Below are 17,266 nucleotides of genomic sequence, written 5' to 3'. Positions count from 1 at the left end.
CCGCCAAAATGACCCGCAGCGCCTGCCAGGGCAGACAGAGACGACCATGAAGACGGACTTGGCTGTTGATGTGGCTCAGGCCAGTTTAATACATTCAGCAGGACGGACAACAAATGACAAGCAACATCAAAAAATATAGATCTCTCTATGTATATATAGATTTATAGCGTCAGTGACTTCATTCCAACATCAGCTACTATTTCCTGTCCGCAAAGCTTGTTGGGAGGGAATAACGGGACCACGTGCCGGGAGTCATTGGTCACTCACTCCCAGGACAATAAGGAGATCAGGTAAGTGCAAAGAAAAAGGTTTCTAAGTGCTGAAATATATGAGGCCAGTCCCTGCGGAGTCTGTGCTCATGCTCATCAGCGCCCCCTAGTGAGCATTAAACACAATGCGGCATGAGTGACCAGCACACACACACACACACACACACACACACACACACACACACACACACTACAGCTCCCACAGAAGAGGGAGCAAAATAAAGGGGGGGCACAGCTTTTTACCCCGAGTGCCAGCTTATAAACAGGAGCAAAAGGTGGCAGAGATGGTGGCAGTGCTTGGCAGCGTGTCCCTGCAACGTGCCAGCTTCTGCCCAATTAAAAGTTCTGCAGACCATAATGTAACAGCATGATCGTTGAGAGGTCAAATGACAAATCCACCATTCATCCGACACTGCGAGGCTTGTGCACACACAAGGGAGGTAGCTGCAGGTGCTGAACATGGGATATAGGCAAGAAACTCGGACACCCTCTTAAAGGGATGGAAGTTGAGAGTGCGCTTGATTGGGGGTCATGCCACTTTGCAAAGTCACATTAAGGAAAAAAAAAAAAAAGGAAGGCAGCAGCAAAGCCAGGGCATGGAGGCAGCAGCGAGGAAAAGGTAAGGGGTTTGGGTGTACGGGGGGGCACAAGCAACCAAGGTGAAGACAACAGACTAGAACAAGTGTAGTCAGGACCGGCCCGGGGCACGTATACACAGCACTAGTTCACACATACAACATATATGTACATAGTACATTCAATGGCCACGCACTCCGTCAAGTCATATAGGGTGCTAGAATACACATCATCACAAGCAAGTACACAGTTTACATGGAGAATTCCTGTACATGTGGCGATCACTCCCAAAGGTGGAGCTACAGACACTGGAGGAACTGGTGCAGGTAGAGGAGATCTGAGGAAGGACAGATGAGCAGGTGACCTGTGTACTCGGATCAGCAGCATCTACTTATCAGCTCTGGAGCGATGTACACAACTGACCGCAGCAGACCGTGCCTCATGCAGGCCACGGTCAGACTGGCACAATGAACCCCAGACTCCGGATGAGCAGACATACCCACCCCGATTTCAGGGAAGTGTACCATAATATCAGCATACGAAGTGCGTTTCTATTGTAGGACGCAAGTAGTTGGCAGATAGTGTACCCACTGACCTCCAGAGGAGGAAACCCTTCCCTTTTAAGCCGCCCCCCTCCCCTCCAAAGTTCTACAAAGTGCTAAGTAAAATGTCCAGTGGCAGCCGCCAGTGTTAGGGCTGGCTGGTGGAGGCACTGACTGGGTGACAACTAATCCTACGGATTGAGTGCAGGGCTACAGAGCAGCAGCCGCGCATCAGGGAGCTGATGTTATATACCGGCTGTCCTTGACGCCTCTGTGTGCGGCATAGCCAGGCTACTGTAGGTACCACAGGGATCAGTACAGCCAAGAGGTCCACGACAAAATGTCGACTCCAGTAACTAAGAGGAGCATCAGGATCCTCGCCTTCTCCGTTTTCTGCATTGACAATACCATCTGTTACCAGAACCACACAGCTCGAGTCAGCACTTGCACATTCTGTCTCTATGGGGTCCATGATGGTGGGACTGGCTGCAGCCTGTGACTGGAGCACTTTCTCGAATATGGAATCAGGCTCTGGTGTGCCCGCAGCTTCGTCTGTCTGCACTGCGCAATCACTGACGCTGCTGGCCTGGACAGCCGCCTCTGCGCACAATGGTGGGGGCTGTACGGTAAGACATAAAGGGCCTTCGCCCAGGTAGAACTCTGGGCCAGAGGACACGGCACTGCTGTCATCTGGGGCGGCGTACCCACTATCTCCAGTGTCCTGAGAGTGGCGATCTTCGACAGGAGGCTCGCTCAGTTTGGTGTACGTGGAGCTACGGGTGAGAGAGCGAGCTGGTGAATCTCCGGCAGAGCCTCCACCTTCCGCGCCTGGTACAGTGCCATCATGTGCCAGCTCCATGTTCTGCAGGAGAGTCTCCAGCTTTCGGTTCTGAATAGTAATGTCAGTAAAGTATTTCTGCATGCCCATATCTCCATCGCCCAGGCGGCCACGGACACCGTCCATGACCTCACGTAGCTGCTGAATCTCTCGCTGAGCAACTTTCAAAGCCAATTGTGCCTCCACTCGGTGACACTCCTCTTCTATCCAGTCTTCCTGCATCCGTCCGAGCTGAGACCTCAGCTCATCAACCTCAGTGTCTCTAAATAGTGGGAGGAAAGAACACAGCAAAGCAGGAAAACGTTAGTTGGCACACGTAACCCCTTAATGATCAAGACTAGAAAGGACTTAAAAAGGGTTTGTTCACCTTTAGGTACATTTATTTATTTATTTTTTTTTATTTAAATGCATGTGTTTTGGGCTAAAAATAATTTTTATAATTGGGTTTCTTGTAATATTTTGCATTGTTTTCAGACTACTGCTTCTGTGTTGCTGAGTTTGCCTCTTATCTGTGATTTTTTGCACCTCTCAGACCCCTAGTGATCAAGTGATCGCTGGGTCCAATAGCAGCATGAGCATTGCCGATGCTTCTATCCACTTCATAGAGCTCACTGAGCACTATGTATACCGCAAAAGAGAAGAAAGAAGCTGTGATAAACCACTTCTGTCTTCTCCACAGTATCCCCGACTCTGTCTAACAGCGGGAGGGGGCCTGACCTGCTTCTAACAGGTTCCAGAAAGTTTAATCCCAGTCTATACATTTACAATGGTGCGTGATTAAAGTCCACAACCAAGCCTCGGAAATTTTCCGCACTTGGTTGTAATGAAGTTAAATCTATAAATTATACTATAGTCACAGCCAAAGCTGCATCCAGAATGTGCTGGTTTCCTGATCTCTGTCAGTATGCAGTACATAACATGAAACGTCTGTCGACTGCTGCACAAATCTGTGGAAATTGAGGCCTGGTTGTAGAACTACAACTCCCACAATCTGAATCTCTTCTGAACAGTTTAGCACAAGTGTAGTCTGCTCTTTTAGGAAGTCAGCAGAATTGTTAACGCAGCTCTGGAAGCAACTTGAGCATAAACCATAACTAAAAGCAAACCTGCTAGGATGTTTGGGCAGCATGAACTGCTTGTGGTTATATTATTCTCTGAAATGAGTTGGTGTTTCAGAGAGGTTCCACTATATAGAACTGGCCAAGAACCATAGCCGAAGACAAGTCTAGTCTGGCTCCGCCACACCCGGGTCTTCCCAGAGTTTCTACAGGTGATTGACAGGTTCCTCTCATGTACAATGGGAGAGATCTGTAAATCACCTCTAGGAGCCCTGGGAAGAAGCGGAGATGAGCTAGGTTGGTCTCTGGCTATGGTCCCCAGCCACCTCTTCAAAGTATATTTTCTCTGGTACGTTCCCTTTATGATCAGTTCAAAATAATTAATGCTAAAATTGAAGAGGTTTTCTGAGCTCAGCATAAATTCCTGTAGTCACTCTTTATGAATGCAGTGCACACACTGTCATGATTCCCTCCATTCTCAAGAGCGAATGGGCGATCACGTGCCAATTAGATTCTAGTCGGCATGTGACCGCAACTATGCAAATCGTCACCACCCACTAGCTCTGCAGAGAGAGGAAATCCTGACAGTGTGAGCACTGCACACTTTCACAAATCGGCACTCTGTGGTCACAAAAATTTCTGCTGAGCCAGAAAAACCCCTTAAGGATATGTTCACACATTGCGTTTTTTTTATGCAAATTAAAAGCTGTGTTTTACAGTACCAACAAAAGCTATGAAGTTTCAGAAATATCATGCACGGACATTTTTTTTTTTCCTGACTGAATTGGAAAACTGTAGCGAGTCACTTCTTTCAGCGTTTTTTCACCCATAGAAAGCAATGAGTAAGTGCAAAAACACAGCAAAAAAACGCGGGTATCAGGTATTGCTCTGTTTTTGGTGCAGAAAACTCAGGAACAACAGGCATTAAACTGTATCAATATGCCCAAGAGACAACTGTACCTGAAAAACGCAGCAGAACCTGCTTTTTGTATGCAGCTTCTTTACTGCCAAGAGAGCATGTTTTGCCTGCAGAAAAAAAATGCAGCAAAAATGCAACGTGTGAACATAGCCAAGCAATCATCACAGTATCGTGAAAAGTTCTGCAATTTTCTAATACGCTTTTTCATTTAGTTACCTGTCATTTTCAAGATCTCTACTTGCTGTCAGTGAATGGCATCATTTTTGATTATACCTAGTGGCTGAAAATTGTCCTGACCTAATACTTTTTACAGCTGAGGGTTTTTTAAACTGTACCCATAGTGAGCTCAGCGGCGCAGTCACGTGACGACAGTAAGGATGACACATTATGGGATACGGCAGCAATCTGGACAATGATCGGGACAGCAGATCTCTGTACATGGAGTAGGTGATATCCAGCCTCACCTCTCCTGCAGAGCATCCTGCATGTCTTTTAGCCGTGCCCTCAGGTGCCGGATGCAGACCTCTTTCTGCTGCAGGGGGGTGAGGTATTGCTCGGGGGTGGGTGGCTTGATTCCATGGTTTTCACTGCATAGACTGTATTTATTTGAGCGTCTAAGAAAGCAAAAGAAAATGTCAATTATATATCAAATATAATCCTATTGACTTGAGGATTGTGACTAAGTACCTGTGTAATATTCAGCATTTGTTTATAGGTACAATGCAATGCTTTACTGATCCAGAGCAGAAATCTGATTTATACTCTAGTCACATCCAAAGATGCAGTCACAATTCTTTTAGTTTTCATGCTGCAGCATCTCACATGTCAAGTAGACCCTGCTAGTTCAGTGTCTGCACACATGTATGGCAGCTCTGCCCATGTTGCCTGTGCCGTGGCACCGGATAATGGGGACCCTGGAGGTCGAGAGAGTCCAAAAGAACCCCTTTCAATATAACACAAACTACATTATTGCACTTATACTGTTTGGGGTTTGTCACCTTTTGGTCTTTAAGGGAATTTGTCAGTATATTTTACTACCCCCAACTGATCTAATCTGTTTTAGCTTTAATGCAGGTTTATTTCCATATCTTGGTTTCATCAATCCTTTATTCCATACCTGACTAATCACTTCTCCAATTTTTTGGGGGGGAAAGTTGATTACTCAGGAATGGAATAAAGGGTTAAAAAAAACAAATATACTTAACTAATCTGTATTACAGTGACCTAACACAGATTACATCAGTTGGGGCCTAATAAGATCCCTTTAAATACAGCCAGCAGAATTATGAATGCAGCTTTGGATGTAACTAGAGACTATTTTTAGGTTGATTAGCTATTTAGGAAAACAATCTTAAAGTGACAGGTGACTGTCCGTCTATAGTTACCTGGATGCAGGGCTGCTGTCACTTCCTTTATAGGAGCTGGATGTGCTGCTGCTGACAGAGGACGTCCCGTATGGATCCCTCATTGATACAGGAGGTGATGTGCGTCTGTGGAGGGGAAAAAGGGCAGAGACGTTAATCCAAAAATATTACATGGACAGGCAGAAGAGATGGAAGTGTGGTGAGGTGGAGGATTACCTGCGTGAGCCAACAGACGACCTTCTGCCGCCTGGCACAGACATAGGTGCACTGCAGCAGGGTGGCACTACCGGGCGGCACAGGGCACCTGCTAGAAAAGATTTCAGTTATACTACACTCCAATCAGCCTCAGGATAGACCCACTGGTAGACTATGCTGGCAACAACCGCCGGACACAGACAGAAAAGAGCCCCTGTGCAAGAACAATATATGGGCCCTTAACAGCCCAAGAGCTCCTAAAAATGCAAAATTGCTCCTGCTTTGGAGGTATAATTGGGCCCCCTTAACTCTTGGGCCCCTGTCAGCCGCACAGGTTGCACCAATGATGTGTCCGCCCCTGCATAGAGAGTTACATTATTTTGGACGGCAAAGGACCCAAACAATTATTTTGTGAAGGGGCCATCTTCTATGTCCGCCCCGGCACCTTTCTGACACAAAACATTTGTGGTTTTAGCACTAGTTCCTGAACCAGTCTCGGACTGGGTTGGTAAAGGCCCACCAGTAACATTTATTCTTCAGTCCCACTGTTTAGCTACAAGCAAAAATAATCTGACAATAGTATACAAATTTATTTAGGCTTCTATGTAATAATAATTTGGCTAGCTTGTTTAATGAATGATTAGATTATACCTTTTTATGCAAATTGTGTAATAGCACTACTTCACAGGGGCCTAACGGAGGATTCTCCGATTCCCCTGTCGGCCAGTCCGTGCCTGCCCTGAACTATGACCCTGGCACCAGATACCCACTATGATCCTCTGGTCCCCGTTCCCTGATGAAAGCTATAACCACCACCATGCAAGATCCAAACTACAGCCATGCTCTACTCCAGACACTGCAGATCTCCATACAAGCTTTGCAGCTATTCAAAATCATAACCATTTTTACAAAAGCTTTGCAGCAAAGCACAATTCAATATTCTAATTTTTTGGGGGGAAGAAATCTTCCTTGTAGCAAATAATCAAAATGGTATTTGTCGGAACATACATATGCATAAATAATAAAAATAAAAAAAATAAGCACAAAATAAGGAGCACAAAACAGTAAGAAGTACAAGCACTTCGCTGTGCCCACAGAAATGCCCAGTATCACTGACACAGCCCTGACCATTAGGGTACTACAAAGATGCTTGTGTGCCCGGCAGCCCGATGTTTAGCTGCATTGTATGTATTATATACTTGCTTTATATGGAGACAACAGACACAGACGTAAAATAAGCACAAAAGGCAAACAATGCTCCATCTGTGACAAAGGGTCACACACAAACCTGCAGGAGAGACCACAACCGCCCTGTCTCCACATGAGAGCTACGGAGGAGGAGGAGGAGGATGACATCACACGCTGACATGGCATCCTGCCCATCACTCATCCATCCCACAGGGTTGCCATAGTAACAGTGATGATGCTAAATTAGGATCGCAGGCTGTCAGATACGGCGTTTCCCTGGTCCTCCACCCACTAATAGCTGCAAGCAACAGCATCCAAGCTGCAGCCGCTCAGCTATCATCAGATGCCCAGCAGTAACAAGTCGTTCCCATGAAATGTGTATTTGACACATGCATAAGAATATACGCTGACTGACAGCTTTCTAAACAGCTTCTGGCGCTGCGCTCCATACATCACTTCCAATGCCAATCTAGTGTACAAGTACCACCAAGGCAGCCTCTGCAGATGCCATGGTGCCAGTATAGCGTGAGAACCAGCTCAGCCCTGATACAACTACACTGAGATCCTCCTCTACACCGGCACCATAACGTTCATAAACAAGGTCAACTGATCTGGTGGGAGATGGAGACTACCTGTCCCAGGATAAGACCTATGACCGAGCAACAGAAGTAGTATGAAATATGAGAATACCACAGAAGAAGAATTCCAGCTGTTATAAAACTACAACTCCCAGCATGACCTGACAGCTGATTAAACAGAGTGCTGCCCCAAATATAGGGTTTCTAGCTTTTTGGCATCTAATGGGTAAGGTTTGTGCTTGTGGAGAGTGACATGTCAGGTCTGGCACGCCAGTATGAGGAGACTTAAACGCCGTGCTTGCTCCTCTGGGAAATTAAATATGCAAACTGTCTCTTCAGAGAGGAAGAGGACTTGAACTCTATAGCGCCACCTATTGGAAGTAGCAATCCTACAAGTCATTGTCGACCCTTTAACGAGCCTTGAAATACGACTTTGGATAAAAGCCAAATCAGAATCTCAATTTGCAAACAGTGTTTCGGGGTATTGCCCCTCGTCAGTGCAAAGTGTGAGATCTGATTTAGCTGGGCGAGAGGCTAAGACTGGAGTCTAAGGGCTAAGGTTTCTCCTTGTGGAGAGTGACATGCCAGGTCTGGAACCACAGTATGAGGAGACTTAAAACGCCTTGCATGCTACTCTGGGACATTAAATATGCAAATTGTCTCTTCAGAGAGGAAGAGGATTTGAACCGTGTCTACAAACTGAGATTCTGATTTGGCTATTATCCCAAGTCATATTTCAAGGCTCGTTCAAGTGTCGATAATGACTTGTAGGATTGCCATTTCCAATAGGTGGCACTAGAGTTCAAGTCCTCTTCCTCTCTGAAGAGACAAGTAGCTTTTTGGCACAAAATTTCACTTTGGAGGGTTCCAAAGGCATAGGGGAAAAAAAAAAGAAATGCCATTTGCAAATGTCTCAGGCATATTGTAATATAGACAGCTCTAATGTTTTATGAGGATCATGGAAAAAGGGGGTCTGCAACATTTGGCCACAACTTCCCGCCCAATAACCTAGTGGGTTCAGATGGTACTGCCACCCATCTCCCAAGAAGTGAAGAAGGGAGTAAGGCTCTCCTGCTCACAGATGTGCAGAGAGTGTGGACCCTGGATGGGATTTTTGGGGTCTCCTTTGCTGTATATGCCAAAGACGCATCCTGAGTCCAACACAATGTTCACATCAGCATCACAAAGACGACCCATACAGGTCCTCAGAGACCACAGAGATTAGGTGCCCAGCTTGGAATAGCTCCATCTCCTCCAAAAATAGCAAACGAGCAAGAGGGGAACAGGACAATGGGTTATATCCAAAAAAGGGATGAATGTCAGGTAAAGAGGAGAATGGGTAGAGGGGGATTAGTGATGAACTAGCAACCAGATGGACCCCCACCCCATACATCCCAGACATTGTATCCAGAAAATACAATGATGCTGAGCAGATCCCGGGCCCCACAGCATCTATAATTAAATGTGCAGGAATCCTGCGCTCACACGCTCGTACTACACAGCTCTCGCTTCCTCAGCAGAATTGCAGCGTTCTGGACCCAGGAGATCCACCCACACATCACTGATGGAGGCTTAAAAACAGAGGAGAGAACAGATGCCCCAACCCTACAGCCATCACAGCGGATCAGGAGAGTGGTAATGCTACAGCTGTGTGTGACCTTCACAATAACAGCAAATGTACGAAAGAGCCGGTGTAGACATCCGGAGGGAATAGTGGCGAAGGCCGGGAGATATATATGGAGGGATGTAACAGAGATAAACAGTCCTAAGTCACCTTTATGACAAGACCAAAGGTCGTATGAATGAACGTGACTACTGGACCATGCACACGCTCACAGATAGGGCTGCAAGCTCTTGGGACAATTCAGAGTGAAGTTTGTCCTTGAAATATATAATGGGCACCTCCAAAATGACACAGACCCCTGGCCATATACAACCAAGCTCAATATGACAGATATGGGGACATAAGGGAAACACCGATCCCCAATATTCCCTAATAAAAACAAGCTTGCAAGCACCAAAGTGTTTATATAGACAGCAAAGAACCTGGGGGGCATAGTAATGATTGACCCCCAATATCAAGCTCCAATTAATGCAGAATTACGCTTTTTCAATTCCATATTATATAAATCCATTCACACATGTGATATCTGACAGCAATGTATCAGCTGCAACCAGAAGCTGGGGTCCTCATCTGGGAGTCACGGTAAGAAAATGATCCCACTTTCAAGAAAAAATATTTAACTCCATTTCCCAAAACGATAAATATAAACTCGTCTCCAGATCAGCAAGAGATTTACAAGGATAATAATAACCAGGGGTAAATAAACAAGAGGACAGAGAAGATGGAAGGTGGAGTTCTCTGCAGGTGCACTGGTGTCAGCCCATCACAATTAGGCAAATCTGATCATCAGCAATTCTGATCCACCAGATCGACGGGGCCACCCCACCATCACCACCAGATCATCAACGGGGCGCCCCCACCCCCTACCACCAGATCATCAATAGTGATGCCTGTGACTGCCCAATAAAAGCAGCGTCTCCTAATGCTCCACAGTGCCATGCTCCGCATCCCATCACCCACCAGTGCTACACTGTGCACCCCTAATTCTCCCTAGTGTCACACTGTGCACCCCAACATCCACCAGTACCACTGCATACCATCATCCGCCACGGTGCCACGCTCCGCACCCCCATCATCCGCCACGGTGCCGCGCTCCGCACCCCCATCATCCGCCACGGTGCCGCGCTCCGCACCACCATCATCCGCCACGGTGCCGCGCTCCGCACCTCCATCATCCGCCGCGGTGCCACGCTCCGCACCCCCATCATCCGCCGCGGTGCCACGCTCCGCACCCCCATCATCCGCCGCGGTGCCGCGCTCCGCACCCCCATCATCCGCCACGGTGCCGCGCTCCGCACCCCCATCATCCGCCACGATGCCGCGCTCCGCACCTCCATCATCCGCCACGGTGCCACGCTCCGCACCCCCATCATCCGCCGCGGTGCCACGCTCCGCACCCCCATCATCCGCCGCGGTGCCACGCTCCGCACCCCCATCATCCGCCGCGGTGCCACGCTCCGCACCCCCATCATCCGCCGCGGTGCCACGCTCCGCACCCCCATCATCCGCCGCGGTGCCACGCTCCGCACCCCCATCATCCGCCGCGGTGCCACGCTCCGCACCCCCATCATCCGCCGCGGTGCCACGCTCCGCACCCCCTATCATCCGCCGCGGTGCCACGCTCCGCACCCCCTATCATCCGCCGCGGTGCCACGCTCCGCACCCCCTATCATCCGCCGCGGTGCCACGCTCCACACCCCCCATCATCCGCCGCGGTGCCACGCTCCACACCCCCCCCATCATCCGCCGCGGTGCCACGCTCCACACCCCCCCATCATCCGCCGCGGTGCCACGCTCCGCACCCCCATCATCCGCCGCGGTGCCACGCTCCGCACCCCCTATCATCCGCCGCGGTGCCACGCTCCGCACCCCCCATCATCCGCCGCGGTGCCACGCTCCACACCCCCCATCATCCGCCGCGGTGCCACGCTCTGCACCCCCATCATCCGCCACGGTGCCACGCTCTGCACCCCATCATCCTCAATAGTACCACACTCTGCACACCCTAATGCTGCACAGTGCCATTCTACACCCCCCAATCCTACACAGCACCATGCTCCACACCCCCTGAGCCTCACATCCTAAACAGTGAGAGCCGCCCCCTTTCCCCTCACTGTGTAACTCTGCACCTGCCCCCATGCTATCTATAGCGCTACCACAGCAGTAGAGCAGCCCCCATTCCACCATACAGGAGCCCCCGCACCCCCCGGTATGTGGCCGTGTCCCGGGCGCTGTCACCTGCGGGGCTCTGCATGATGCTGCCACAGCTCCGGCCGGCGGAGGAGGAGTGCGGGGAGGAGAGGAGAGGACGGGGGGAGGGGGAGGAGAAGCTGCGTCATCTCACACTCATTTAAAGGCACAGAACATATAGAGCCGAGCGGAGATCTGGCTGAGCCTGTGCCCCCCCATACAGGGCAGTTCTGGAGCATGCTGGGACTTGTAGTGACTCCTGTCCCTAGTAAATGAGGAGGCATAAAATCAGTATAGAGCTATGTGCTTGGAGCTCCTGAACCCCGAAATTACACAAGCCATGTATGTATAGCCCCCCCTGCTCTCAGCGTCATTGGTTATAGTCACTTTCTGATGGCATGACAGAGTTGGGGAGTAAGATTTGTGTAGGTCATCAACCGGGCACTGCCACTTATAAGACCACCAGGTGCCTCTGTATTGTGGCAGTGCTTTTAGGGTGGGCACACCCAGGGTTGGACTGGCCCACAGGAGAACAGGAGAATCCTCCGGTGGGCCACCACCCTCTTTTATCAGCAGTACTTGGCACTATATACTTGAATCACTATGTACAGACAAAGGCAGCATCTTATTCATGTAACAATCTACTCAGATCATTGTTATATAAATTTGTGATTGAGGATAATGTCACATTTGCATGAAGCAGAAAAGTGGGGCCCTGGAGTTGGTTACTGGTGGGCCCTTGGCACCCCAGTGTGACACGAAGCGCACCATATGGCGGTACAGTACGGCCGCGCTACAAGAGCCATATTACAATTCTGGAGGCTGCACACAATCATAATATCCAAGACCTAACAGAGCGATATATTCTTATGGTGTCGGTCCATTCCTCTGAGCTCGTGGAATCTGGAACAGCAGCAAATTATATCTTTATCGGGAGGGTCCGCTCTGGAACCCGCAGGAAAAATCACCCAGAAAATGCTCAAAAGAACGAACTTATGCATCTATGTAAAATCAACTCGCTGCTCTTGTGTCTTTTAACTGTTTCAGGTTTCCACAAATACCAAACAGTTCAAAAGTGAGTCGTCCGTTTCTCTATACTTTATAATAGAAGTCAATGGGAAGACTCACAACACCAGTGATCAAATGTCACAAACAAGCGCTCAAGAAGCCACCAAAAAAGGCAAAAAAAAGACGCTCCAGGACAAAAAACGCTGACGTGTCCTGAAGCACATTTCTCTAGTAAAACCCAGCGGATTCACCTGCGTGTAAAAGTGTGTGCACACACCCTAAACGTAAAAAACAGAAAGGGGGTCCTGGCGTCACCTATGTGTGTACAAGGGATAAGTAGGAAAATATCATCGCTCTTACTTTACAAAAATGGCTGCTAGAGTCGCGTCTTATAATGAGATCTGCTCCTCTGTCTATTGGACATGATCAGGAAAGGGGTTTTGTTGCTGAATGTAAGCAACTCTGTTCATATTTACTGACTGCAAGCGGAGATCTGGAAAACAGTGAAGAATTAAAATCCAAAGATCCACACTAAGGTGTTGTTCACACCTCCGTCCGTGTTGCACGTACGTTTTTGTCACAGCACGTACCCATTATAATTTATGGTGCTATTTACATGTCCATGTTTTTTCATAGACCGTGTGTCCATGCAAAACTCACAGAGACATGTCTGTTGTTTCCGATATGGATGAAAAATGCAAATACAAGTCTATGTGTCAGTGAAAACACGCGCAGCACACGGATGACATCCATGTACAGGCCATGTGCTGTCTGTATTTAAAGCACCACTCCAGCGTTTTTTTCTTTAACTGCTGCGCTAGAGTGGTGCCACTAATGGAAGTGCCCTGACCCTAGTGTTATACTTATCAGCCAACGTCCTCACCTTCTATCGGCATCGCTCCGATCCCGTGCCGCCATCTTTTGACCGCAACTTCTGACTGACCAGAAGTCAGAGGTAACGGTCACAAGCGCTCAGTGTAAATCTGGGAGATCCTCGTTCAGACCTCACAGACTTACAGTACAGACCAAAAGTTTTGACACACCTCATTTAAAGATTTTTCTGTATTTTCTTGACTATGAAAATTGTACATTCACACTGAAGGCATCAAAACTATGAATTAACACATGTGGAATTATATACTTAACAAAAAAGTGTGAAACAACTGAAAATATGTCTTATATTCTATGTTCTTCAAAGTAGCCACCTTCTGCTTTGATGACTGCTTTGCACACTCTTGGCATTCTCTTGATGAGCTTCAAGAGGTAGTCACCGGAAATAGTTTTCACTTCACAGGTGTGCCCTGTCAGGTTTAATAAGTGGGATTTCTTGCCTTATAAATGGGGTTGGAACCATCAGTTGTGTTGTGCAGAAGTCTGGTGGATACACAGCTGATAGTCCTACTGAATAGACTGTTAGAATTTGTATTATGGCAAGAAAAAAGCAGCTAAGTAAAGAAAAACGAGTGGCCATCATTACTTTAAGAAATGAAGGCCAGTCAGTGCGAAAAATTGGGAAAACTTTGAAAGTGTCCCCAAGTGCAGTTGCAAAAACCATCAAGCGCTACAAAGAAACTGGCTCACATGAGGACCGCCCCAGGAAAGGAAGACCAAGAGTCACCTCTGCTTCTGAGGATAAGTTTATCCGAGTCACCAGCCTCAGAAATCGCAGGTTAACAGCAGCTCAGATTAGAGACCAGGTCAATGCCACACAGAGTTCTAGCAGCAGACACATCTCTACAACAACTGTTAAGAGGAAACTTTGTGCAGCAGGCCTTCATGGTAAAATAGCTGCTAGGAAACCACTGCTAAGCACAGGCAACAAGCAGAAGAGACTTGTTTGGGCTAAAGAACACAAGGAATGGACATTAGACCAGTGGAAATCTGTGTGTTGGTCTGATGAGTTCAAATTTGAGATCTTTGGTTCCAACCACCGTGTCTTTGTGCGATGCAGAAAAGGTGAACGGATGGACTCTACATGCCTGATTCCCACCGTGAAGCATGGAGGAGGAGGTGTGATGGTGTGGGGGTGCTTTGCTGGTGACACTGTTGGGGATTTATTAAAAATTGAAGGCATACTGAACCAGCATGGCTACCACAGCATCTTGCAGCGGCATGCTATTCCATCCGGTTTGCGTTTAGTTGGACCATCATTTATTTTTCAACAGGACAATGACCCCAAACACACCTCCAGGCTGTGTAAGGGCTATTTGACCAAGAGGGAGAGTGATGAGGTGCTACGCCAGATGACCTGGCCTCCACAGTCACCAGACCTGAACCCAATCGAGATGGTTTGGGGTGAGCTGGACCGCAGAATGAAGGCAAAAGGGCCAACAAGTGCTAAGCATCTCTGGGAACTCCTTCAAGATTGTTGGAAGACCATTTCCGGTGACTACCTCTTGAAGCTCATCAAGAGAATGCCAAGAGTGTGCAAAGCAGTCATCAAAGCAGAAGGTGGCTACTTTGAAGAACCTAGAATATAAGACATATTTTCAGTTGTTTCACACTTTTTTGTTAAGTATATAATTCCACATGTGTCAATTCATAGTTTTGATGCCTTCAGTGTGAATGTACAATTTTCATAGTCAAGAAAATACAGAAAAATCTTTAAATGAGAAGGTGTGTCCAAACTTTTGGTCTGTACTGTACATTAAGTAGTGACCTCCGTCTTGTCCAGCAAACACAGGAGTGATCCGGCAGGTCACATCCTGCAGAAGACGACCAGAGCGGCGCCGATAACAGATGAAGATGGCGGCTGGTGAGAATGAGACTAAGTGCAGGGAACTTGAATTAGTGGCACCACTCCAACAGTGCAATAAAAAAATTGCTGGAGTGCTGCTTTCTCATTGCAAAGTATAGGAGAAGCTTTGTAATTTATTTATTTATTTATCCATCCGTGAAAAACATTGATGGTAAAAATGGACACAATGATAACACCGGTATCATTTTTTTAAGTACGTGTTTAAACACAGACATGTTAATGAGGCGTAAAGCTGTCTACTGATCGGCGTAAGCTTAGTCCAAGCAATTGGAATATGCTTAGATTATATCATTGTGGCGCCTTGCTAGAAGTTGGAGATTTTGATTAGTCACACATCCGTGCATCACGGACCAGCATCAGGTCTCCTGACCCGAAGTCAGCCTTATATATGCCCATGCAGCTGTTGAGTCCAGGTCAGGAGACCCTACGGTCAGTCCATACAGGTTTACATCGTCTTGCGCTTTTTTTGGGGGGGGGGGGCGCAAAAAAAACTTTAGTTGACCATATTTCTTGTTCCTCACCCCCCCAAAAAAAACGTATGATATATCTTTTTTTCTCCATTATTTTCAGTGGGCGACGTCTTGAAGCATATAGCAGCACAGGTCAGTACATCTAAAACACATTAGTTTTCCTTGTAAATTTGTATTCAACATACAGTACAGACCAAAAGTTTGGACACACCTCATTTAAAGATTTTTCTGTATTTTCTTGACTATGAAAATTGTACATTCACACTGAAGGCGTCAAAACTATGAATTAACACATGTGGAATTATATACTTAACAAAAAAGTGTGAAACAACTGAAAATATGTCTTATATTCTAGGTTTTTCAAAGTAGCCACCTTTTGCTTTGATGACTGTTTTGCACACTCTTGGCATTCTCTTGATGAGCTTCAAAAGGTAGTCACCGGAAATGGTCTTCCAACAATCTTGAAGGAGTTCCCAGAGATGCTTAGCACTTGTTGTCCCTTTTGCCTTCACTCTGCGGTCCAGCTCACCCCAAACCATCTCGATTGGGTTCAGGTCTGGTGACTGTGGAGGCCAGGTCATCTGGCGTAGCACCCCATCACTCTCCTTCTTGGTCAAATAGCCCTTACACAGCCTGGAGGTGTGTTTGGGGTCATTGTCCTGTTGAAAAATAAATGATGGTCCAACTAAACGCAAACCGGATGGAATAGCATGCCGCTGCAAGATGCTGTGGTAGCCATGCTGGTTCAGTATGCCTTCAATTTTTCATAAATCCCCAACAGTGTCACCAGCAAAGCACCCCCACACCATCACACCACCTCCTCCATGCTTCACGGTGGGAACCAGGCATGTAGAGTCCATCCGTTCACTTTTTCTGCGTCGCACAAAGACATGGTGGTTGGAACCAAAGATCTCAAATTTGGACTCATCAGACCAAAGCACAGATTTCCACTGGTCTAATGTCCATTCCTTGTGTTCTTTAGCCCAAACAAGTCTCTTCTGCTTGTTGCCTGTCCTTAGCAGTGGTTTCCTAGCAGCTATTTTACCATGAAGGCCTGCTGCGCAAAGTCTCCTCTTAACAGTTGTTATAGAGATGTGTCTGCTGTTAGAACTCTGTGTGGAATTGACCTGGTCTCTAATCTGAGCTGCTGTTAACCTGCGATTTCTGAGGCTGGTGACTCGGATAAATTTATCCTCAGAAGCAGAGGTGACTCTTGGTCTTCCTTTCCTGGGGCGGTCCTCATATGAGCCAGTTTCTTTGTAGCGCTTGATGGTTTTTACAACTGCACTTGGGGACACATTCAAAGTTTGCCCAATTTTTTGGACTGACTGACTTTCATTTCTTAAAGTAATGATGGCTACTCAATTTTCTTTACTTAGCTGCTTTTTTCTTGCCATAATACAAATTCTAACAGTCTATTCAGTAGGACTATCAGCTGTGTATCCACCTGACTTCTGCACAACATAACTGATGGTCCTAACCCCATTTATAAGGCAAGAAATCCCACATATTAAACCTGACAGGGCACACCTCTGAAGTGAAAACCATTTCCGGTGACTACCTCTTGAAGCTCATCAAGAGAATGCCAAGAGTGTGCAAAGCAGTCATCAAAGCAAAAGGTGGCTACTTTGAAGAACCTAGAATATAAGACATATTTTCAGTTGTTTCACACTTTTTTGTTAAGTATAT

General features: G+C 47.2%; 1 protein-coding gene across 5 annotated transcripts; it reads right to left on the bottom strand.

Annotated features, from left to right (window-relative positions):
- Positions 1–50: 50 nt before the first annotated feature.
- SNPH (syntaphilin) lies at positions 51–11,495 on the bottom strand. Of its 5 annotated transcripts, none has more exons than XM_073682855.1 (5): positions 11,390–11,495; positions 5,783–5,870; positions 5,588–5,692; positions 4,667–4,816; positions 51–2,487 (listed from the first exon to the last, which is right to left on the bottom strand). In XM_073682855.1, the coding sequence occupies exons 1-5, from the start codon at positions 11,403–11,405 to the stop codon at positions 1,536–1,538; spliced, it is 1,311 nt and encodes a 436-aa protein (XP_073538956.1). In that variant the 5' UTR covers positions 11,406–11,495; the 3' UTR covers positions 51–1,535. The 5 variants fall into 5 exon arrangements, with proteins under 5 accessions (XP_073538956.1, XP_073538954.1, XP_073538958.1 ...); XM_073682853.1 differs by having other exon boundaries at positions 5,783–5,873; positions 11,390–11,446; XM_073682857.1 differs by lacking the exon at positions 11,390–11,495 and adding an exon at positions 7,050–7,143 and having other exon boundaries at positions 5,783–5,873.
- Positions 11,496–17,266: the final 5,771 nt, after the last annotated feature.

Source organism: Phyllobates terribilis, unplaced genomic scaffold (assembly GCF_046119375.1).
Source record: "Phyllobates terribilis strain yellow unplaced genomic scaffold, ASM4611937v1 Scaffold_5__5_contigs__length_657084704, whole genome shotgun sequence".
Classification (NCBI taxonomy): Eukaryota; Metazoa; Chordata; class Amphibia; order Anura; family Dendrobatidae; genus Phyllobates; species Phyllobates terribilis.
Note: the sequence above shows the minus strand (reverse complement) of the source record. Positions and strands in the feature narration are given on the sequence as shown.